This window comes from Colossoma macropomum, unplaced genomic scaffold (assembly GCF_904425465.1).
Source record: "Colossoma macropomum unplaced genomic scaffold, Colossoma_macropomum, whole genome shotgun sequence".
NCBI lineage: Eukaryota > Metazoa > Chordata > Actinopteri > Characiformes > Serrasalmidae > Colossoma > Colossoma macropomum.
This window is the reverse complement of record NW_023494793.1, coordinates 9,653,485-9,678,798: the sequence shown is the minus strand read 5'-3', so window position 1 is coordinate 9,678,798 and position 25,314 is coordinate 9,653,485. Positions and strand designations below refer to the sequence as shown.

Here is a 25,314-nt window from a genome sequence, read left to right as displayed (position 1 = left end):
GACGTCCGCTGAGGTGGGGTGGAAGGTTTCACCTTCTTCATTCCTTACTCGTCACGTATTTGGGGTAGACTGGGATAGACAGTGGGCATCTGTCCACCCCTTAGTGTCCTGTCCCCTCTTCTATCTGCATCTCCTCTGGATATAACACTCCAATTTCTGTTCCTGCCCGACATCAAACGGCACAATGGGCATGCACAAAAGAAAGAGATGGGACAGCAGCGTCATACTGCTTACAATTGCTGCATGTCTGGTAAGTCTAAATTAAAACATATTTAAATATATTAATAATACAATTAATAATACAATTTTTTATTGAAATTGCATTTCATATAAACAAATAGCCGCCACTGTATGCACAGATTTGGTTGATAGCAGTTGTTATCTGGTTATACGAAATGCAATATTAACCAAAATATAAGAACAATGAGATAAGATTATGTATTTTGAAAAGTTTGTAGACATAAAATTGCATAGCTTGCACAGTAATATCTACCACTGGAGTTCCATTATTGCAGTTTATTGCTGCATGGCTGCATCATTCTCACACTCATGACAAAGTCTACAGCAAAACTGATGATGAAAATGAGGATGACACCTGAGTTGACACTGATTTTTATTATTTTATATACGGTACTGTGCAAAAGTCAGAGACCGCCATTCGTTTTTAACATTTCTAGTCAAAACATCCATTTAGTACAAGCCGTTCATTTTCCAGCGTCAAAAAAGTGCAAAACATTTGCACACAGATTTCAAGAACTAAATAATTTGCTATAACATAATAATCCATAATCCACTTGTATAAGGAAGGGAAAATCAAAGGAAAATAAGTGAAAAGAAGGAGTTTCCAAAACGGGAGTTCAAAAAATGATTAAAAGCTACAGAGAAAATGGGACTCCAAATCTGTCCCCATCAGATAAACAGCACTTAAAGCTTTCATCTTTGAGAGAGAGGAGAAAATCAAGCTGCTTCAGATCTGAAAACATCCACAGGTGTTTCTGTCCATCCTTCCACTGTGAGAAGACAACTCAGCACTATGGGTCTGAAAGGACGTGTAGCTGTTCAAGAAGAACCTCACTGAGAAAAGGAGACGGACACATCAACATCTGAATCTGTTTGGAATTATCTGGACATTGAAAAGCAGAAAATCTATGACTGAACTTCGGAGGTGTGGAAAAACATTCCTGCAGATTTCTTTGAGAAAATCAAAGCGAGGCTTGAGAAAAGAATGGAAGCTGTAATAAAGGCAAACGGACACACGAAGTACTGAAAAATTAATATTGCCTTTAGCTGTTGAGACCTGTGGGTTATTTCCTGTTAACTATGTTTCCTCCTTTTTCCTGATGCTGAAAAATGAATAACGTATGCTTAATGGCTGTTTTGACTGGAAATGAAATAAGTGAAGGGTGGTCTCTCACTTTCGAACAATCAAAACTTATAAAATGTGGAAAGAATTAAAACAAAAAATATTGAGATGAACAAACCAATAGAATTAGTCCAAATAACTTGCAAAAAATCTTTACATTACATTACGTCTCTTGTAAAGTTGTAATTATGGAGATATTGGTTTTGTTTTGATGGCATCATTATATTTTTTTATTTAGAGGTTCCTACCAGAATGACTTTGTACACTTGTCTGAAACTAAATAGATTTTATTAATATTTCATTTCAAATACAAAATCCCAAAAATACATTTTGGGATAGAGTTCTAGTAAGACTTGAAGTAAACATTAGGCTTCCCAATCCACAACGTCCCCTCCCAAATTCTATTCTATTCTGTTATCTAATGCTACAACATGAAGTTCTTTCGAGTCCTGTTGTTGCTCATGCTCATCTCTCCACCATTACAGATGTTTTCTGAAGCTCAGCATGAAGCTGGTTTCTGTTCGATGTATGACGAATGTGGAAAGAATCCCACCGTGTCAGGATCCTTGCTCAATTCAAACGTACCCTGCAAAAACCCTGGACCAGCGAGGGAAGTAGTGGGGGCACATTATGAACTTCTGAGGGAGGTTTGCCCCATGCTGGACCAGGGTGAGGGCCAAACGTTTGCCTGCTGCTCTCTACAGCAGCTCATCTCCCTGCAGAGCAGCGTGTCGCTGTCCAAAGCTATACTGCTCCGATGCCCATCCTGCGCTTACAATTTTGCCCACATTCACTGCATCACCACCTGCAGTCCCAACCAGAGCCAGACCATCAACATCACCAGAACTATCCCCGTCAATATTTCGGGAACAGACAAAGAGGCTGTGGTCGGCTACCAAGCCTACGTTTCTACGACCTTCTCCGATGCCTCCTTCAACTCCTGCAAGAATGTGAGAATCCCGGCAACTGGAGGGTACGCCATTGGTACAATGTGTGGTCGATATGGCTCCACGCTGTGTACTCCTCAACGCTGGTTAGACTTCCAGGGTGACTCCAGCAATGGTTTGGCTCCACTTGACATCGACTTCAGACTCATTCCACCAGAGCACAACGCAGCAGTTCCAGAAGGTATGGTTCCCTATGCGGGGATCGCTCTGGGTTGCAACGAGACAACCCCCACTGGAGGAGAAGAGTGCACCTGCCAGGACTGTCAAGAGTCCTGCCCTCAAGTTCCTCCACCAGGCCCTTTACCCGAACCCTTTATGATTGGCAATATGGATGGGATGCTCGCCATCTCCCTCATTCTCTTTGCCATCCTGTGCCTCCTCTTCCTCATTTGCCTTGTGGTCAGGTACAATTTCAATTGCTGCAAAGGGAAAAAATCCAGAAGCCGCAAGGACAAAAATGCAAACGAGGTAGACCCCAACCAGACAGTGGATCCCAAAGATATCACATGCACTGACCGAGCAAGTCTGGTCACTCAAGAGTTCCTGGGTTCGCTTTTCCAGAGCTGGGGAACTGTAATGGCGAGACACCCTTTGAAGGTGATCTTTGCTTCCCTGTTTGTTGTAGCAGCATTTACAACTGGGCTGAAGAACATGCAACTGACCACAGATCCTGTTCAACTCTGGTCAGCTCCCAACAGCCGTGCCAGGCGTGAAAAGGACTTCCATGATGAGAATTTTGCACCCTTTTTCCGTACCAATCAGCTGATTCTGACTGCTCCCGGCAGGCCTAGCTATATCTACGACTCCTTGCTCTTTGGCACTACAAACTTCAGCGGCCTCATCTCTAAGGGTTAGTAGTTATTCAGTTTTACCTAAATGAGTGGGCATCATGCTTAAAGATGTTTTGGCTAATCACCTTAACTTTTTTTGTCCTAGTCTCAGGAAATCAGTCTTTTTTGTTTTAAGAACCAGTTCAGACCTTGATGTAAGCCTAGCTGAAGAACCACTAAGCACCATATCCTTAAACACATGGCTACTTACGCAGTTAGTGATCTTAGGATGTATTGTTCAGATTAGTCAGTGAATACTGTTATAATACTGTTATATAACAATGATGCTAAGGAATCGTCAAATTTGAAGGAATGTTTTGTGCTAAAAACTAATTTCCATAATTTTCCAACCCCAGATGTAGTTGATCAGCCAAGACATGTTTGGTGTCTGATGCTTCCTTATGTTAGTGATAGAGCTAGGAGTCTAACATTGCTAACTAAGACTGAATGTCAATAGTCACCTAAATCTTTTACATAATGCATGCCCTAAACTTTTCTTAACTTGCTCAGGTCTAGCAGACTTGTCTCTGTGGTTTAGAGCACATTAAGACTGACTGAGAGCTGTAAACATGACCAAAGGTTCACTGTGTAACTGAACACAACAGGGTGCTGTGCCAAATTTTACAGATTACATTTGTGATTTCTGTTATCTTTATTGTTATCTTGAATTTTAAAACTGAACATATATTTACAAATGAAAACAACAAAAACTGTGAATGCATACTAGAGTACATATTCCTGTGTGGCATGCGTGCTTCTGAATGGAACTCAGAATTTGGCACTATTGTCTAAAATGGATAAATTTTATCCATGACATTTTATGGTGTATTTGTTCATTTGTTCTTTTTTATAGCTCACAGTAGGTCACACTCTGCTCTTAATCACATCGACAAGTCTGCACAACCTTAATGAAGACCTGGATACAGTTTGATTAGGTTGAGAGAAGTTTGGGGGCGTATTTACAGAAAAGATTTGGGTGACTATTGACCTCTAGGGTTGGTTAACAACATTAGCCTCACAGCTCCAGTGCTAAACCAAAATTTGAACCCCAAATATGTCTTGGCTGTGTCACTATGTCTGGTGTAAAATTGATATTGTGGGTATTTGAGCCAGTTTTTATTAAGGATGTCTAGACAAACTTAAGGCTCTACTCATTCCGGAAGTTTTGCTCTTCTGCAGACCTGATCTTGCAGCTGTTGGAGCTTCAGCAGAGAATCCAAGATATTGAATTCTGGTCAGATGAACTTAATAAAACAGCTACCCTTAAGGATGTCTGCTATGCTCCACTCAACCCGGACAACCCCTCTTTGACTGACTGCGCCGTCAACAGTCTACCTCAGTACTTCCAGAACAGCGTCAAGAACTTGAATTTAAGGGCTAACATGACCCAGCTTGGGGTAACAAAAGAAGTTGACTGGAAGGATCATTTTATCTACTGCGTAAAGTAAGTCTCATTACCAGGGCTACCAATGAGCCCATTCTTAGACATTCTTAGATGGCCACTGAAGCACTGCTGTCCTGACCACCTTTCATTTCTCTGCTCATTTTTGCTTCTGTGCAGCTCTCCATTATCCTTCAAAGACATCACTGCACTCAACTTGAGCTGTATGGCTGACTACGGAGGACCAGTCTTTCCCTTCTTGGCTGTTGGGGGATATGATAGTAAGACAGACACGCAGACACATGGTCACAGTTATAGTTACAGTGCCTAAAAAGGTAACTAATTTGCTTTAATTTGATTCCAGATGAAGACTACACCACCGCTGAGGCCTTCATCCTCACCTTTTCTCTGAATAATTATCCACGAGACGACCCAAAGTTTAAAGTGGTGGAACAATGGGAAGCCATGTTTCTGGAGATCGTTCAGGCATACCAGAAAGACCCCAGCACAAACTTCACATTCGCCTATATGGCTGAAGTGAGTTAAACTGGCAAATCTGTAAACCTATAAGGTCGAAAAAACATAAATATTACACACTGCAGCATTTACCACTGCAAAAGAAGACATGGCTTATGCAAGTTTTGCCTTATTAATAGGCTGAAGTTGGCCCCAGCCAGGTTGCACATAAACAGAACTTTTCTCTAACAGTTCCCTCCAACGCAGGGGTGTCAAACTCAACCACTAAAAGGGCCATATTTAAAAATCTCAGCAAATCCATGGGCCAGCTTTGTTTTACTTAACATTTTGCCATGACCTGAACTGAACTGACCTGAACTGGCCATTGTTAATTCAAAATATGCCAAAACTGCAACAGCTAAACTGGCATTGAATACTTACTCCAAAATAATTCTAAATAAAAAGAAATTGTTTTAGGTATTTTTTTAAAACTGCCTATTTGCTTGAACTAGACACCAGACATCTTTTTTGTTTTTGTGTAACCGCTGGCCCATAGATTGTTGTTGGGGAAGGGGGTCAGAACGCACACTATGTTGCAGGGCATGCTGGGGACTGTAGTGCATCTCAGGGTGAAACAGGCTAATAAGAATAGAACATTAAAATGATTTTATGGGAATAGGACTGTGTCACGGGCCTGACTTGGCCCGCAGGCCTTGTGTTTGACTCTAACCCAAACTTCCATCTGCCTCTGAACCAAACTTCCATCTGCCTCTGAACCTAAGCTCTGCCGCCTCTTCCCCCATGTTCTCTCTGTCCCCCAAAACATAAACACACAACCAGCCTTATAATACAATAAGAGTCTCTGTAGAAAAACCCAGCGGCGAATAAATGCTGTACAGCAACAACCCCAAAACTAAGAGGAGAAACATTTCCTAAACACGCTACAATACATTTTCAATATGCAGTGCTGGACTGATTGTTTTATAAACATATGTATACAAACTACCATTCGAATATTTGGAATCCCCTTTTATATTAATAATCGCTATTCAATAGTAGCTCATGTAGTGTAGATTGAAATAAGTTAGACTTGTACATTATTTTGTAAAAGGTGACTATTTTGTAATGTTGCAACAAAATAGTCACTGTTGTTAAATAATAAATTGTAATTATCAATTCACAGTAATATCATGTCTGTAGTTACAGCAACACTCGCTGACCGTTTTTTAAATATGTTATGGATATTAATTTTATTGAAAGCTCAATCTCAGCTATATAGCTTTCTCAGTTACTATGGGGTCATCTGCAGGTCATAATCAAAACTGTAGAATGTTAGCAGTTTATTATAATATATGATATAATATATAAGATTACATTCATTTTAAATATATATCTTGTTTTATTTTATGCAAAGCAGTGATGAACCCATATACATATATGTGTCTTATAGTATGTACTGTAAATATTTATATACACATGAATAATCCTTAACCATCTTCATGTACAGCTACCTTATACATTTTGTTGTTTCTGCTTGCTTTCTGCTCCACAGAGGTCTTTAGAAGATGAAATCAACAGAACTACAATAGAAGACTTTCCCATCTTTATGATCAGCTATGCAGTCATCTTCGTGTACATTGCCGTGGCTCTGGGAGAATATTCGTCCTTCAAACGCATCCTAGTGAGTCTTTAGTTTCTCATGGATGTAAATCCTCAGGATTTGAAGTTGAAGGACAGGGCTGGGGGCTGCTCTTGGCTTTCATAACATAAAATGCAATAATTTCTTTCATCACTGGTAGGGCATGCTGGGAATTCCTGATTTTCCTTAGTGGAAAATCCCTCAGTCTAGACCACAAAGAGATCCATACTGCTAGCAGAAACCGTTCAGTGCAGCCTGCAGGAAGTACAGCACCGAAACCTCTTATCATGACTAGTGAGATTACTATTATCAGTTTATAAGTGCTTATCTACATGAGTAACATTGATTTATCATAACAACCGCCCTTATAAATGCTCACCAGAAGCAGAAACGTGACGGGATTCTGGAAATGTTACAGAGTGGACTTTTATCAGGTCTTTTATTGGTTTGATGTTCCACAGAAGTGCAGTCTTCATTTACAGTCAAAGCATCATTAATATAACATAATATATACATAAGACCTCACATTTAGAGTTTTATGAAGTCTCAATTTCAGTCACACTAACACAAAGTAAAAATACATCAAACTTTTCATAATACAAAAGTTTCAGCACCCCAATATGACGTTTTGTTGGTTTATTAATTGAAAATAAGTTCCCACATTCTCAGAGAACATGCTTCTGCACATCATCATGCACATTCACTGTTTATTTTCTCAATTTAATATAAATATATATATACATATATATATATATATATGTATCCTGCCTTCCGCCCAATGACAGCTGGGATAGGCTCCAGCACCCCACCGCGACCCAGAAGGATAAGCGGTTTAGATGATGTATGTATGTATGTATATATATATATATATATATATATATATATATGTATATATATATATATATATATATATATATATATATATATCGCTGTTGTCGGAAGAAAACCTTGTATCTCCATTTTTGATGTTTTTCAGTTTTTGACATAATTTGAAAATATCCGTTGTCCACATTGTGTATACATTTCATAATGAATGGACTAAAAGAAATGACCCCTAATTAATTGGAAAAACGTCTGGTTCCACTGACTTAAATAAAGTAGGTTTTTTTTCTTCTCCTGAAAAGTTACCATTTTGGAGATACAAGGTTTTCTTCCGACAACAGCGATATACACATATAGCATACATTTACTTATATTATAATATATAATATGTCTACTTATAATATAAATAATATAATAATTATTAATTTTTTATTATTATTATTTCTTATTACAATATTTTATTATTTTATTTTCAAGTACATTGAAACTGTCCACTAAAGTTTTAGAGAAATGTCATATTTCAGTTTGTCTTGTTATAACTCTCTCTCTGTCTCTCTCTCTTTCACACTCAGGTGGACTCTAAGTTTCTGGTTGGGCTGGGTGGTATATTGGTTGTAACCGGCTCAGTCCTGGCATCTATGGGTTTTTATGGCTGGGTTGGAATCCCTTCCTCACTGATCATTGTGCAGGTGGTGCCCTTCCTCGTCCTGGCTGTTGGAGCTGACAACATTTTCATCTTTGTCCTGGAGTATCAGGTACCTTCTAATCTGTTCGAGTCTATGTTCTGTTCATCTGAGGCTTTGTGTACGTTTACGCTACAGTCGTATGCAAGTTTGAACAACCCTTGCTTGGATGATGTTTTTTGGCAATTTTCTATTTATTTGCTGAGTTTGAAAAAGATAAAACATAAAATGTGCCATAACTTTTACACTCCACGTAAAATGTAGAGGGTGTGTTAACTTATTTTCACTCATAATAACAAGATTTACCTTTTTCAGTAAGGTTATTAATATGTTGGTTAGTAGAATACAGCTAGAAGAACACAGGCTCGAATGGATTTGTTCAGTTCTATCAACTTTTTTCTTTCATACTATTCATACTCTTCCATACTCTCTCTCTCTCTCTCTCTCTCTCTCTCTCTCTCTCTCTCTCTCTCTCTCTCTCTCGCTCTCTCTCTCTCCCACAGAGAGATGTACGGCAGCCTGGAGAAATGAGAGAGGAGCAGATTGGCCGAGTTCTCGGCAGCGTGGCTCCCAGCATGCTCCTCTGCAGCATGTCTGAATCTGTCTGTTTCTTTTTGGGTAAGTCATTCCAGTCAGACACGTCGAAAACAACCCCTTCAAAACCGTCCAGTCTGTGGTGATTTGGCCCACAACCAAATCAGGCAGCAGCTTTATTCAGCCCACAGATATATGATACGTACCTGCTGCTTGGATGTCACCATAAACCAGGCGTATTGTTTTAGTGGCCATTATAGCTGATAACAAAGTGCAAACAAGGGCTTCGCAAGGGATACAGTCCCACACTTTTCCAATACTCAATACTTTCTCAATACTCAGCGTAGTTTCTCAATACAGTGGCTTGCACGCTATTTTTTACCTCAACCTTAGCCTCAACCTCAACCTTGTCCTCATTTGGCAGGTCAAGGGCTTTCAGTCATTAATTGATGCAGTGAAAAAGTGAAAAACGACAGCAGTCATATGGCAACAACAGTGAACTGCAGTCTGCGTCATCCACATATGAGAAAAAATGTGCATAGCTTCCATATTCGTATGTTTTAAGAATACAGAGAGATATATGAAAATAATTAGAATGTATGCTTTGCAGATTGTATTTACATTGTCAAATGCTGTTGCCATATGGCAACAATTATATTTTGGAATTTTATATAAAACCTATCACATCTGAACTGATTTTATTTATGAAAAAACTTCCCACAGATGGTGTTTCACTGTTTTTCTTGAAGCTTTTGTGTATAAATATTGAACACACTCGTTATTACTATTATTATTATTAAATTATCGATTCCATATGGCAACATGATGCAGTGAAGGGTTGATATGCATTTCCAAATCCACTGCTCTAACAATGCTCTGCGTGTGTCCCTCCAGGCGCTCTCAGCACCATGCCTGCGGTGAAGTCGTTCGCACTCTACGCTGCCCTGGCTGTCCTTATGGACTTTGTGCTGCAGATGACGGCGTTTGTGGCTCTTTTGTCCCTCGATGCTCGGCGGCAGGACGATAACCGCTGCGAGATATCCTGCTGCTTCAAAGTGAAGACCCAACGTCCTGCCAAACCTAATAAGGGCTTCCTCCTCCCACTTATGGAGAAGTATTATGCACCTGTGCTGCTCCACCCTGTTTCCAGAATAGTAGTGGTATGTACCTGATCTTATATTCTTATATATATATATATATATATATATATATAATTTATTTATTTATTTTGTCTTTGTACTGCAACACAATGGCTTTGAAGTGAAATAATGACTGTGAGGTTCAAGTACAAATTGTCAAATGTGGCCAGTGCAAAAAAAACCTTTACATACATGCGCCTGTATGTTGTCCATGTACTTAATGCACACTGAATTTTGGTCTCCTCTCTGCAGATAGTGCTGTTTCTCTTCATGTTCTGTGCTTCCATCTACCTCATGTTCAACGTGAAGGTGGGCTTGGATCAGGAGCTGGCCATGCCGACCGTAAGCACACACTTCTCCAGCGTCCATATTTAAGCGATTGGCATCTTCCCTTTATCAAGCTATTACTTACACTATATGGACCAAAGTATTGGGACACCCATCCTAATTACTGAGTTCAGGTGTTTCAGCCACAACCATTGCTATCAGGTGGATCAAATTAAGCACATGGCTTTGCTAGACAAAGACAGATAGATAAACACTGGCAGTAGAATGGATCGTACTGAAGAGCTCAGTGACTTTGAACGTGGCACTGTCATAGGATGCCACCTCTGCCACAAGTCAATTTGTGAAACTGTCCTGCTAGATCTCCCCCGGTCAACTGTAAGTGCTATTATTGTAATGGAAGCACCTAGGAGCAACAACAGCTCAGCCATGAAGCGGCTGAAAGCACGCTGCTACTAGACTCTGGAGCAGTGGAAGTGTATTCTGTGGAGTGACCAATCACACTTTTCTATCTGTCAGTCTGATGGACGAGTCTGGGTTTGGCAAATTCCAGGAGAACATTACCTGCCTGACAGGACTGTGCCAACTGTAAAGTTTGGTGGAGGAGGGATAATGCTATGGGGCTGTTTTTCAGGGGTTGGCAGAGGCCCGCTTAGTTCCTCTGAAGTGAAATCTTAATGCTTCAGCACCAAGACATTTTGGGCAATTGTATGCTTCCAACTTTGTGAGGTCAGTTTGGGGAAGAATCTTTTCTGTTCCATGACTGGGTGAGTTTGGTGTGGAAGAACTTGACTGGCCCTCACAGAGCCCTGACCTCAACCCCATCAAACACCTTTGGGATGAACTAGAACGGAGACTGCTAGCCAGACCCTCTCGTCCAACATCAGTGTCTGACCTCACAAATGCTCTTCTGGATAAATGGGCAAAAACTCCCACAGACACTCTCCAAAATCTTGTAGAAAGCTTCCCAGAAGAGTGGAAGCTGTTATAGCTGCAAAGAAGGGACTAACTCCAGATTAATGCCTATGGATTTAGAATGAGATGTCAAAAAAAGCTCCTGTAGGCATAATGTGCAGGTGTCCCAATACTTTTGTCCATATAGTGTACTTTGCGCCTACATCCAATTGCTGATCTTTTACTGATCTGTGCTGTTATTAAGTTTGATAATTTGGCAAAGATTAAGCATCAACTCACACGCTGTCATGGTGCTTACTCCCATGTCCGCTTCGGAGTTAGGAACTGTCTCAAAATGACTGGGAAAAAGGCGTTATTATCATTATTATCTCTGTAAGAACATCTGCTGTTGTTTCCAAGAACATCGCTTATGACATGATTGTGTTTTAACGTAAAAAGTTGGTTGCCTTAAAAGTCACTGAACTTTCTAAGCGTAAGTTACGATAGCAGTGAAATATCGTCACTGTCCAAAGAAAAACCTGTATCTCCATTTCTGTTGATTTTTTTTCTACATAATTTAAACACAGCAGCTGCCACTTTTACTGTGTGAAAATGTCGTGATGATTGGAACAATAGAAACTTGGACTAAACAGCCACAGTTATTTCTACAGTCTAGTAGTAGAAGTAGTCGTGATAATAATAATAGTAATAATAACAATCATTTTAAAACTGACCCCTTTTTCTCCACATCCACAGGACTCCTATATGCTCACATACTTTGAATACCTGAACAAGTACTTTGAGGTTGGAGTGCCGACATACTTTGTCACAACAAAAGGCTTCAACTTCTCAGATGTGACCGGGATGAACGCAGTGTGCTCCAGTGTGGGCTGTGACCAGTTCTCCCTCACGCAGAAGATCCAGTACGCTACAGAATACCCAGAAAGGTGAGTCCCCGAGACCCACGTCTTCAGGGCTTCCACAGTGAATTCAAAGTATATTACTGCATTTAAAACACTTTTAATTCTTGTTATCATTATCTGTAACGGAAAGCGTGGAGGTGAAAAGCTCAGAATATTCCACAACATTAAAAAAAAAACACTTGATCTAAGACAGATCAAACGGATTGCTAACTTTTCAATACATATATTTATTTTACTGAATTCACTGAACATATTAATATACATTAAAATAGTCAAAGAAATAAAAATGAAAAATAAATTCATTTGATAAATATAAGAAGACTCTTAAAAAAGGATTGTTCTTCAGCAGTTCTTTAGTTTCTATGTAGAACCTTTTTGAAAATGGCTCTATATAGCACCAAAAAGGGTTCTTCTATTAACATGATGTCAAGCTTGTAACAATGGGGGAACCCCATCTGCTATACAGAACCATATACAACACATTCTCCATCAATCAGAATGTTACCATGCAAAGAATGTATGGGTGAAGTGGTTCTGTAAAGAACTCATGGTTCTAAACCATTCCTTTTACTAAAGAACCCTTGAGCAAACATAGAACACAAGGTTCTAACCATTCCCTTTACTCCAGAACCCTTAAAGAACCGTCCTTTGTAAGAAAGCAGAAGAGTATGGGGCAGAGCCCAATACATTATAATTTTTTTTTTAAATATTTTAAAAAATAGTTGAGCAAGATTGATATTAAATACAAGCAACCCACATATATACATTTTATAATATAGAAAAGAATAGAAAATATTAATTTTGTTTCCAGCGTATATTGTTTATGAATTACAGAGCCACTCAAGGGATGTGGTGTATTTTTTTTTTTTTTGAAGATAAAAATCCAGTGTGCACCAGATACTATGTAGTGAGCACTTGATGCTATGTGGTGAGCCCCAGATACTATCAGACTCTGCCTCACTTGCTTATGTGATCTACTTGCATTTCTTTTCTTGTTCTCTTCTGGCCTGTGTGCTCAGTCCTTGAATTTTGCTGATTTGTTCAATTCGAAAGGCCACAATGAACCCAGTCTGACCAACTGATGGCAGTTAATGTTTAACAGCCGTTTTATGAAGAGACAGAGATACAGTAACTGGAATTCAGTCTGCTTGTTCTTCCCAACCACATAGAGTTTTTCCCATTTAAATATACATACATACATACATACATACATACATACATCATCTAAACCGCTTATCCTTCTGGGTCGCGGTGGGGTTGCTGGAGCCTATCCCAGCTGTCATTGGGCGGAAGGCAGGATACCCTGGACAGGTCGCCAGTCCATCGCAGGGCCCCATTTAAATATGTTTTTTAGAATTTTATTTTAGACTTTATGTATCCAACATCCAAAGTGAAATTGACGTGACTGTTGTATGCTTTAAAATGAGCGCACCACATAGAGAGGAGATTTTAAAGACGGCCGTTTTAAAAATGATTAGGCCAGAGAATTTATACACTCTTAATAATGGTTCTTCAAGTGTTCTTTAGGAAAGAAAATGGTTCTATATGGCACCAAAAATGGTTTCTATGATATCAAGTGCGTAACAATAGAAGAAGCTTGTTTTTTTCATGTTTGACCTTAAAGACCTGCTATATATGCTCTACAGGTTGCTTTGCGTAAACACAAACTAGTTTTAAATGCTAAAAAAACTAAGTTCATGCTATTTTCCAGATCTACTAATCCTGATTTTAATTCTGTAAATATCACTACCCTGACAGGATCCAACATCGAGAGAGTCACAGAGTATAAATACCTTGGCATATGGCTGGATGATAAACTCACTTTTAAACCCCATATTAATAAATTGGTTAGCAAATGTAGAAAGAAGCTCAGTTTTCTATATAGAAATATATCCTGTTTCCCTGTGTATGCTAGAAAAAGAATTGTTGAGGCAACCTTACTATCTGTCATGGACTACGGTGATGTAATTTACAAACATGCATCTGCCAGCTCCCTCAAACCGCTGGACTCTATCACTCTGCACTGAGGTTCATCACTGGAGACCCTTATAACACTCATCACTGCAGACTGTATGAAAAAGTTGGTTGGCCCTCACTAGCAACACGGCGGGAAACACACTGGTTTATTTTTATTCATAAAACACTCTCTGGCCATGTGCCAGAATATATTACTTCAATGATATCCGTAAATAATGGTATTTATCAGACTCGCTCCAGTGGCTGGATCACGTGCCAGGTACCAAGGCTTTTTACTGAACTGGGAAAACCTGCTTTTAGTTACAGTGCACCAGTGAGCTGGACCTCACTACAGGAAACACTAAAGCTCAGCTCGCTGGGTCGCTCAGTCATTTTAAACTTCTACTCTCTAACCACCTCCACTCTGCCTCACACTGTTTTACCTGATTTTTTTTTACCATTTTTATCTTATTTTCATTATTTTATTATTTATTTGTTATCTTATCCATTATTATTCATATTCTTGTTCTTATTTTAATTATTATTTTATTATTATTTGTCATTTTAATAAATTTGTTTATTAGTCTTTTTTTATCTTATCTTCCTTTTGATTTGATTTGATTTTATTAACCTTTACATTTTATGTATGTTTTAATTACTGTTTTATTATTTTTTATTATATTTATATGTATTTTTATTATTAATGTTTCACTTTTTATACTAACCTGATCTGAATCTTCATTTATTAAATTGACTTTTATTATTTGATATGTTCTTACACATTATCAATCCCTTCTCTGTATTAACTGAGCAACATTGTAAATGAGGGGCACCCTCAATGTTCCCCGAGATTAAATAATTAAGGTTAAAATAAAGGTTGATTGATTGATTGATTGATTGAATGATATTTCTAAATATGTCCTTGATTCCACTAGATCCTACCTAGCTATCCCAGCATCCTCTTGGGTGGACGATTTCATTGATTGGCTGAATCCTGGATCGAGATGTTGTCGGCTTTACACCTCTGGTCCCAACACAGGGCAGTTTTGCCCAGCATCCGAGAGTACGTATCAGCATATTTCCACATTGAACAGTGACTTAGACAGTGTAGACTGAAATATTGTAAACCAGACTGTAAAAGGCAATTAGAGTAACTATAATTGTGGTCAGAACAGCGATGTTTGACAGCGGTGAGTTTTCTCAGGTACAGTGCTGTACTTTTACACACCAAATTAATTGAAAACAGTGAGTAAGTTCTGAGCGATATTGTACATTTTCATACCCTTCCTTGTGTTCCAGGTGTGCTAGAATATTCTCGTATTGCTAATTACTCCAGTCTCTGTCTCTTTCGCCTTCAGGTACCCTCATGTGTTGGAACAAGTGTATGACACTCCCATCAAGTGGGATTCTGCGGCCCAGTGTGGAGGAGTTCAACAAGTTTCTGCCCAGTTTCCTCACCAACCGGCCAGACTTGCAGTGCCCCAAAGGGTACGTTAATGAGTTATAGTCGTGTGTAAACGTTTGGGTGTTCAAACTTTTGCATACAACTGAACTGTAGTTTGCACAGTAAGAGCATGCATAGAATGTGTTGTACACACACACATACACACATGCATACACACACTTATATATATATATATATATATCGCTGTTGTCGAAAGAAAAACAAAACCATCTTCATTTTTGACATTTTTCAGTTTTTGACATAATGTATGTATGTATATGAATTTGAGGATGTGTTCAGAGTACAGTTAAAAAAGTAACCATGCTCTGTAGAGATTTGCTTATCCTATTCTTTTTTTCTTTTTCTGTGACAGTGGTTTGGGGGCTTATGACACAGCTGTGGTGTGGAACAACGTGACTGGGGAAATATCTGGTGAGACATTAAAACATACATTCTGTTTTCCCACAGATGATCTAGATACCCTGCCTTTTCGAACGCTTACAGAAAAATAATGAGATTCAGTTACGAATAATAACATTTTTAGACACTTCACATGTGATCACACATTATTCACGTTATGTTACTTGATCATATTCACACTGTTATATAATCCCATTCACATTATGTCACATTCACATTATGTTACATTCACATTGTCACGTGTGAATACATATTATTAACATTGTCACCTGATCACATTCAAACTGTTATATTTGATTACATATTCAAATTGTCATGTGATCACATATCATTCACATTGTCATGTGATCGCATATTATTTACATTATTTCAAGTGATCACATTATTCACATATCACATGTGATCACACATTACTCACATTGTCAAGTGATTGCATATTATTTACATTAAGTCATGTGATCACATTATTCAGATTATGTCACATGATCACATTCACTTTTTTCGTGATCACATTATTCACATATCACGTGATCACACATTACTCACATTATCATGTGATCACATATTATTTACATTGTCGTGTGATCACATTATTTACATTGTTACATGATCACATATTATTCACATTTTTCACGTGATCACATTATATTATGTCATGTGATCACATTATTCAGATTGTCACCTGATCACATATTAGTTACATTATGTCACATGTGGTCACATTATTCACATTATGTCCCACGTGTTTACTTACAAATGTGTTTTTTAGACACTTAACATGTTAAATGCCTGTGATTTTTGTGCAAGGGAAGTTTGGAGAAATTGCCTTCTTTCAGATTTTGAAGTAAAATTTCATTCTCACTGTTGATGTTCAATAAAGTCAGAAATGCCTGCTCTGTTAAAGTTCTGTTAACGTCAGAAATTGTAGCACATTTTCATTCCATGCTGTAGAGTATTTGTGAGTAAAACACAACATCAGATGGGGGCTGTGATTTTCTCTCCATGATAGGTGGGGATGGTGGGAGGGGAAGGTATAGCTATTATTGGTTAATGCTGTTTTTCCTTGCCTGCTGGTGCACGCTGACACGATCAAACATCAGAAGACATTTTGGTGGCAGGCAGAAGTGACAGTTATGGGAAAACAAGAAATTTGTCTTTGGAATGGTATGATATGATATTAATATGACCAGGAACATAAACTGACAAGGTAAAAAGGTCCGTTTGATTTTAGGCTGACTTTAACATTTTCATTAATGAAAACTATGTGTTACCAAACTTTAAACAGACGTTTATCTGTGAGGAAAATCTTAGATAAATCTAGCTACATTTAAAAATGTCTGATTTCTGTCTGTCTCTCTGTCTCTCTCTCTGTCTCTCTCTCTCTCTCTCTCTCTCTCTCTCTCTCTGCAGCGTCTCGGTTCATGGCCTATCACACTCCTCTGAGAAACTCTCAAGAGTTCACAGCAGCTCTGCTGACGGTGAGAGAACTGGCCCACAACATCACAATGGCCATGAGAATGATTCCCGGGACAGCAGAGGACTTTGAGGTTTTCCCATATTCGTGAGTGCCTCACGTACACTCTTTCACACGTGTCTCTCTCTCTCTCTTTCTCACTTTCTTTCTCCACCATGGTAGTCCTGTTCCATGATAAGATACGAGGTCATTATGACACTGTGTAAAAGCTTGTGCAAACATGATAAATGTGAAAAGAGCCCATCCAGAAGGAGCCTCAAAGAGCTATTCATTTTAACATAGCAATTATGTTTATAGATATTTACATTGTATCTTTTTAAAAGCAAGTTTACAAGGTGTTTTACAAGATAGGTTAAACAAGCTAAAATGCAACATATAAACTAATAAAGGAAAGAAAGGAAAAGGAAAAAATAATCAAATTAAATTAAAAAAAGAGTAAAATACGCCTTGATTTATAATTTGATATTAATATTAAATGCGTTTTGAAGATTCTTTTGTAAATAATACGAGAGCACCTTTCTTTACCTCTACATTTTGGGGCTTCCAGAAAGTCCAGAAATGTCCAGCTTATTTTTCCTCGGGATATCCAGAAACATGAATGCCACTCTATTTCATTCAGTTGTTATAGTAGTCACAGTAACCTGACTCTCATTATAACTTATCCTAAAGATACTGATGTGGTAATAACATTACAAATACCACAGATAACAGACCAAATGTGATCATGCAAGTATATGACTCTGCACCAGCCTTTACATTCAATTCTGTTTTAGACACTTCAGAAGTCGTCAAATATTATATCAGGTGTGATCACATTCTTTACATTATGTTATGTATTATTCACACGTCACATGTCATCACACATTATTCACATTATATCACGTGTGATCTCATATTATTCACATTTTGTCATGTGTCATCACATATTCATATTGTTACACGTGATCACGTTCACATTGTGACATGTGATCACATTATTCATGTGGTCACGTGTGATCACATTTGCACAATATACTGTGATCACGTTCACATGGTCACACGATGACATTATTGATATGGTCACGTGACCACACACAATAGGTCACGCGTGATCACATTCGCATAATATACTGTGATCACATTCACACAGTTACGTGATCACATGTTCACTGTGGTCATATGTGACCACATGAACATAATATCACATGTGAACACACTCACACTGCCACATGTGATGACATTCTTGATATGGTCACGTGTGACCACACACAATAGGTCGCGTGTGATCACATTAGCATGACATCACATTCACATTGTCACGTGTGATCGCACTATTCATATGGTCACATGTGATCACATATTATTCACATTGTCATGTGATCACGTATCAGTCAAATTATGTCACATGATCACAGATTATTCACATTAGGTCAGATGTGATCACATTCACATAATATCAAGTGATCACATTCACATTGTGTCGTGTGTAATCACGTATTATTAACATTGTGTCACATGTGATACAATTTTATCTACAATATGTGTATCCACAAAATGGTAAACTTAAAAGAGAAAAATGTCTTTAATCTCCTAATTTAATTTCCAGATTTCCATTTGTCTTTTCATTGTGATTTGTCCACATAACGTAAAGGGCAGCTGGCGTTTACAAATAGAATGAAAACAAGATCTGTGGAAAAATGGAATGATGTGGTTTTGTTGTGACTGGGATGAATACATATTATATAAGGCTTCTTTGCTGTCTCTGCTGTTTCCCCACAGTGTGACATACGTGTACTATGAGCAATACATTAGCATTGTGTACGAGGGTGTGAGGAACATCTGCCTGTGTCTGCTGCCCACTTTCGTGGTGTGCTGTATTCTCCTGGGCTTGGACCTGCGCTCCGGCTTCCTCAACCTCTTCACCATAGTGATGATCACCGTGGATACTGTGGGGGTCATGACCCTGTGGAGCATCGATTTCAATGCTGTGTCACTCATCAACCTTGTGACGGTGAGTAGGGTGGGATACATCTTGAAAATGTCTAAGGACCCGGATACTAAATAAAATTTATGTTATGAATCATAATACTGATCTATAATAAAGGTAACTGTAAGTGCTGCATGCTGCTGTATATCCTGCTGGGTGTTGTTTTGTCGTTGTTGTGTATTTGTTCCTCAAGCCGTTTCTCTCATGTCTCCAGGCTGTGGGGATTTCAGTGGAGTTTGTGTCTCATACGACACGCTCCTTCGCCCTCAGCACTTTACCCACGAAGGTGGAGAGAGCCAAAGAGGCCACAGCAAAGATGGGCAGTGCAGTAAGTACTACCAGATATACCAAATATTTAGGGACACCTTGAATTTAGTTACATAAAAAACAATGTTTTATTATAAAACTAGGGATGCACCGATAGTGGAATATTTGGCTGATACCAATATCCAATATTTGGATTTGGCTGATATCAATACATAAACAGTTATTAAATGTAGAAATTGGGACTAGTGCAGACATTATAGTGCTGTAACCCAGCATCATCTAAACGTTCTGCTCTGCTGGAGTATCAGTTTGAAATATAACTTTTATAAATTTAATCTCTTTTTCAATGCAATGCATGTATTTTTTCCTGTGATGTCCGTTTATGATGTTATTGTAGGTGTATGCACCAAAAACAGACATAATTTTTTTTATATGATCATTTTCCAGCCACTCTAAATCCCATAAAATTAAGCCATCTGTTTTTCCAACTGTGCTTTTTAATATATGTAAATGAGCTCTGTTCTGATTGGCTGCCTTATTAAAAAGCAGTCTGGGCTGGAACACTCCTTATAACCTCATCATTAACGAGCAGGGCTAATCTGCTGCTGGCTGAATAGGTGGATATTTGTAAAAATCACTGCTTTCAGAACAAAACCTCAGATCTCCAAAGTGGTAACTTTACAGGAGAAACAAAAAACATACTCTACTTTTAATGTAAGTCACTAGAACCAGACTTTTTTCCAAGTAATTTTAGACTATTTCTTTTGGTCCATTCATCATGAAATTCACATATAATTTTAAGGGCAACAGGCATTTTCAAAAAATGAAAAATGACAAAAATGGAGATACAAGGTTTTGTTCCGACATGAGCGATATGTCCTTCCATATTTGGCCTGTATTAAGTGGGAAGTGAACACTGTGTTTTAATACTTAAATATATCAAATAGATCAAACTCTTTTTCTTTAAAAAAGTGGAGTAATTGTTTTTTTTTTTATGATAAAAAAGCACATATTTGCCCAAATGTGGTTCAAAGTACAAGCGCTAACATCACAACAATGGGATAAAATGTGTAGTCTTTGGAATTGTTTCCAATGTAGCACTGTCTGTAATATGTAATTGAAAACCAACAATGAAATCATGGTCAGTTAGCTTAAAAAACTCGTATTGAATCGCTAGGTGTCCCCAGATTTTGTATGTAAAGCAGTAGTTCTCTAACGGACTCATGAAGAGCTTGATAATTACTCTATGAGTGGAAACAAGTGTGTTAAATTGGGGAAAACACGACAATCTGATGTGGGCTCTAAGATGCAATAATACTGGCACCAGCTAATTAAATCCAGCGTGAATGAGTGAAAGATCTAGCATTTCTACTGTAAACGCAGATGGCTGATAAAATTCTGAACTGCACAGAACTAAGCAGTAGGCGTTACAGGTAGGCTACGTGGACTTTGCTCGTTCATGTGGCAGATTTATGTAAGGGTGCATGTCTAAGATAACTAATGCACTTCATGTCATGTGTTGACAGGTGTTTGCTGGCGTTGCTATGACGAACCTACCTGGCATCATCGTTTTAGCGTTCGCTAAGGCTCAGCTCATCCAGATATTCTTCTTCAGGCTGAATCTGGTCATCACACTGCTGGGCATGGCCCACGGCCTTATCTTCCTGCCCGTGCTCCTCAGCTTCTTCGGTATTACGCTCACACACAAATGTACACACAGACACAAACACACAAACTAAATAGGTAAATACTGTTATTCTACTGATACATGTGGTGAGAATCAGTGACTAGCTGTGACTATGATTCAATTCAGACCATAAAATCAAAATATGAGAAAAACTACCTCTGCGCTAATGCGAATTTCTGCTGGAGCCCTTATTGGATATCTAATAGTGTGTTAGCTCTAAGCATGAATGACCTTTTTTTGACTATTCTAGATTAAATACAGAAACTTGATTCTTGTGAAAGACATCGAGACCTCATATCTCCATTTTTGATATAATTTGTAAATACCTAGTGTCCTTTACATTGTGTGTGAATTTCATGATGAAATGGGCCAAAAGAAATGACCCAATATGTCTGGTTCCATTGACTTACATTAAAAGCAAAATAAGTTTTTTCCTTCTCCTGTAAAGTTACCGTTTCGGAGATACAAGGTTTTGTTCCGACAGCAGCGATATATACATTTTACCTTGTATGCAGCAGCACTACAGCGACTCCTTCAGCAAAAAGTCCTAGCATAGAGCTGCTGCTGTTTTCCATTTCTAACTGTCTGAAAGGCCTAGAGTGACATTCATTTCTCATGAAATGGGTTCCACCTGTAGACCTCTGGTCATTCTGATGTCAGCATCATGTACATATAAGAAACCAAAGGATTACACAGCTCTTTTCTGTAAAAAAAAATATTGAATGCTGTATATAAAAATCACTAATGTTGCATCCTGTGGTAGCCCTAACTACAATGTTACAAAGCAGATACATTTTATCCTGCGTACATTTTTTTCACTGAATATCACTGGATCTGCAAGTTAACACTCCAGCTACTCGGTGCAGCAAATCGTATCAGGTTCGGGACATTTCTAGTTGTGTTTGTAGTTAGCCAAACGTGTAGGGCAGAGGTTTTAAACTCGAATTACCTGGGTGCTCTGAGCCAGGTGGTCTTCTCCAAGGGGTGCTGGTGGTAAAAATTGCATGGAAAAAGTGTCCTGTATTTTTTTTTCAAGGCACATATTTAAGCACATCTTATTCAATGCTTATTAGCATTTCTTCTGTTATCACAAACCACAAATATTACCGCTACTACTACTACTAATTGTCATTATTATTATTATTATTAGCAGTGGTAGTATTAAAACATTAAAAATAGCATTATTGTAGTAGTTGTAGTACAATAGAGCATTTGATAAACATTTTAGCGATCACTTGAATTAAGAAAATGATTACATGGGACTCTTATTATGATAGCGGACGTTTTTGCAAGTGAAGTGCTGGGAATGAAGAGCAGTTAAATCTGCGTTCTCAGTGGATTCTTTTCATAATTCTGTTCATTTCTTAACTCTAAAACACTGTGTCTACCACATTTCATGAATGAATCAGGCACAGATTTAACTAACTAAAATCAACCCAGTAGCTAAGTTAGCTGCAGCTAAATTACAGTCATGGCCGCTCAGCCTGTTGCATTTCTGCTGCATCAGGTTTTCATTTGAATGGTTCCTCTTGCCTACAGCGCTCTATTTTTTGACGATGACATGAGAGAAGGACAATACAACAAGCATGATGATTACACTAAATAAAAATCAATAGCAAATTTAGAGGCATGTATTTCTTCATTGTTAAGGAATCTTGAGGCCTTCTGTGAAGGCCTAGAAGGCCCTGAGGATTCTCCGCTGGTTACAATGATAGGAATGAAAGATTGTGACGAATAAGCACACTTTGTTAAATCTCTGTTCACTAAAGCCTCGGCTTTTCTTTTTTACTTCAGGTCCTCCTGTGAATAAGGCCGTGCTGCTGGAGCTGCAGAAAAAGAAAGCCAAGGAGATGGAATACGGCAGCAGAGCACAGTACGACAATGTCAGCTTCGAAAATAACGAGAATCCCATCAGCTTACAGCCCACCGTGCCGTCACAGAATGAAACAGTTCCCCAAAAGCCAGAAACGGTGATAGTACAAGCACCTGAAGAGGGCAGCAAATAGATATCAGGCATCACCAACTTTTAGTTCAGAAACAGTCCTGCCCTTCCTCTCAGCTTCCAGTTCATAACTACACACAAGAAAGCTGCATAGCGGGGGCTGAGAGAGAAAGGGGGGCTGCTGAGTTTGTTCAAAATGGGACATAATGTCAAGACACACTGGTGCAATATAAGGGTCAGAAGAGCATTTTGGAATGAAACTCTTTTTTACCTCAGGACTGCATGAAGTCAAAGAGAGGGAAATGTAAACATGCAGTTGTAACAGGTTGAACCAATTGGGGCCTTCATGCAATGCACTTTGCTGTTTTGCTGTTTTCAGCTCACAAAGAGGGCGTTAACTGGCGAAAAATCTAATTTGCACAATTTTCTTCCCGCCATAAATGTAGTTGATAAACCAAGACATGAATAAAGGCATCATTTTCATAGATAATAACAAGCCATACAGTTTCAAAAGCCACACAAGCAAGTATACGTATAGCGATTGTCAAGCGTGACGGACCAAAAATGTAGTTCTCCAGGTGGTTGCTAGTACTGTTTTAGCTGTGTTAATTACTTTTGTCCATTTTTATAGTTTGGGGTATGTCAAACAAATCCAAAAACCACACAAGCAAGACTACATAAAGTGCTTTTTGGTGAAATTTGGTGAAAATGTCAAATATGACAGAAGATGACAAAAAATAGGCCTCCAGGTAGTCCAGGTGCTGTTTTAGCTATATTCATTATTTTTGTCCATGTTTAACTATAACAGTATGACATACAGCGCCAAAAAACCTCACATGCAAGTCTATTTGAGGTTACTTATAGCGAAAGAGACAAGTGTGACGGAAAATGACCAAAAATGTAGTTTTCCAGGTGGTTGCTAGTACTGTTTTAGCTACGTTAATTATTCTTGTCCATTTTTTATAGTTTGCAGTATGTCGAATAGTTTCAAAAACCACACAAGCAAGATTACATAAAGCACACAGTGTCATACAATGTCAAAAAACTCATATGCAAGTCTTTTTGCGATTATTTCAAGCGATACTTTGGTGAAAATGTCAAAAGTAGAGAAAATGTTTAGGTTTCAATGTGGGCTGCTACTTCCGTTTTAGGTGTGCGACATATTTTTGTCCATGTTTGCAGATACTGGTTTGTCATACAGTGTCAGAAACCGTGTAAGCAAGTCTGTTTAAGATTACTTAGCAACTTTAAGTGACCTTAAGACTGGGACGGGCGCTATAAGTACTTTGTTACTATTCAGTGCAAGTGTGTGGCGATTTAGATATGCAGTTTGCATGATGCTTACCTGGTTCCTATAAGGTTCCTTTACTTGTTAGCTACATTAGCTTTGTAGCTCTTAGAACAAAACTAAAAGAGTAAACTTAAGACACCAAACAGGTTTTGGTTGATCGACTACATTTGGGCTAAGAGGGAAAAATGTGCGAATTAATTTTTTTGCAAGACACTTCCTTTAAAGGAAACATAACTGAACCTAGGACCTCTCTAGGAGCCGTAAGTTTCAGGACACTCGTGTTGCGGTGCTGTTAACAGGCTGTAGCTTTAAGCTCCAAACGCTGCTTGTTTTCTTGAACGATCTTGCCTTTTCAACTCCCAACATAATGGGGAAACACAGAAATTGCAATAATGTTTTAGAATTGTTTTGTTTTTTTACACAGAATACTCTTCTGTTTTTGTGTGTTGAATGTATTGTCTTATTTAATTTCATTATACCTGCATGTTTGATGTTAGTCTTTGTTTAGACACTGTACTGTTAAACTAAAATCAGAAACACTGTTATTTTATAGAACAACACACTGTACACTCCAGTGATGGGAAAGCAATATCTGTTTGTGTTTGTATAATAGAATGATTACAGCGAGATGAAATGCACTTTGGGTATTTTCAACATATTGTTCCTCTGTGTTTGTGGGTTATTCTGACATCAAAATCAGCTATTTTTTTAACTCGCTAATGAAATCAGTCTTTATGAGGGAGAACCAAGCAGATAAGATAGAAGGAGAGCAACCTGTACAGAACATGCAACCTAAACGGGTCAACAAACAGTGGATTTTGCTTAGAATTTGAGCTTTTAAGTATGTTTGTCAGTGATAAACTCACTAAGTCACTAAGTACTATCTGAAAACATTCTTATTTACACTATTATTCAAATGTTTGGAATCGTTATTAATATGTAGATTTAAATATTATATACTAAATACCAAA

At 38.3% G+C, this 25,314-nt stretch overlaps 1 protein-coding gene across 1 annotated transcript; it reads left to right on the top strand.

Moving 5' to 3' along the window:
• Nucleotides 1-25,314, top strand: npc1l1 (NPC1-like 1). The gene is made up of 19 exons (XM_036578430.1): nt 1-250; nt 1,849-3,160; nt 4,320-4,584; nt 4,702-4,802; nt 4,886-5,058; nt 6,530-6,658; nt 8,011-8,193; nt 8,625-8,739; nt 9,550-9,815; nt 10,047-10,136; nt 11,730-11,920; nt 14,788-14,915; nt 15,211-15,340; nt 15,670-15,728; nt 17,127-17,277; nt 18,949-19,180; nt 19,371-19,484; nt 20,950-21,112; nt 22,905-25,314. Exons 1-19 carry the CDS (start codon nt 185-187, stop codon nt 23,114-23,116), a joined length of 4,080 nt encoding a protein of 1,359 aa, XP_036434323.1. The 5' UTR covers nt 1-184; the 3' UTR covers nt 23,117-25,314.

Bases quoted from the DNA above. Each gene is read 5' to 3' on its own strand.
- npc1l1 (XM_036578430.1), top strand. From the start codon at position 185: ATGGGCATGCACAAAAGAAAGAGATGGGACAGCAGCGTCATACTGCTT. The intron at 4,585-4,701 runs GTAAGTCTCATT...GCTTCTGTGCAG, and splicing joins CATTTTATCTACTGCGTAAA to CTCTCCATTATCCTTCAAAG. The intron at 19,485-20,949 runs GTAAGTACTACC...ATGTGTTGACAG, and splicing joins CAGCAAAGATGGGCAGTGCA to GTGTTTGCTGGCGTTGCTAT.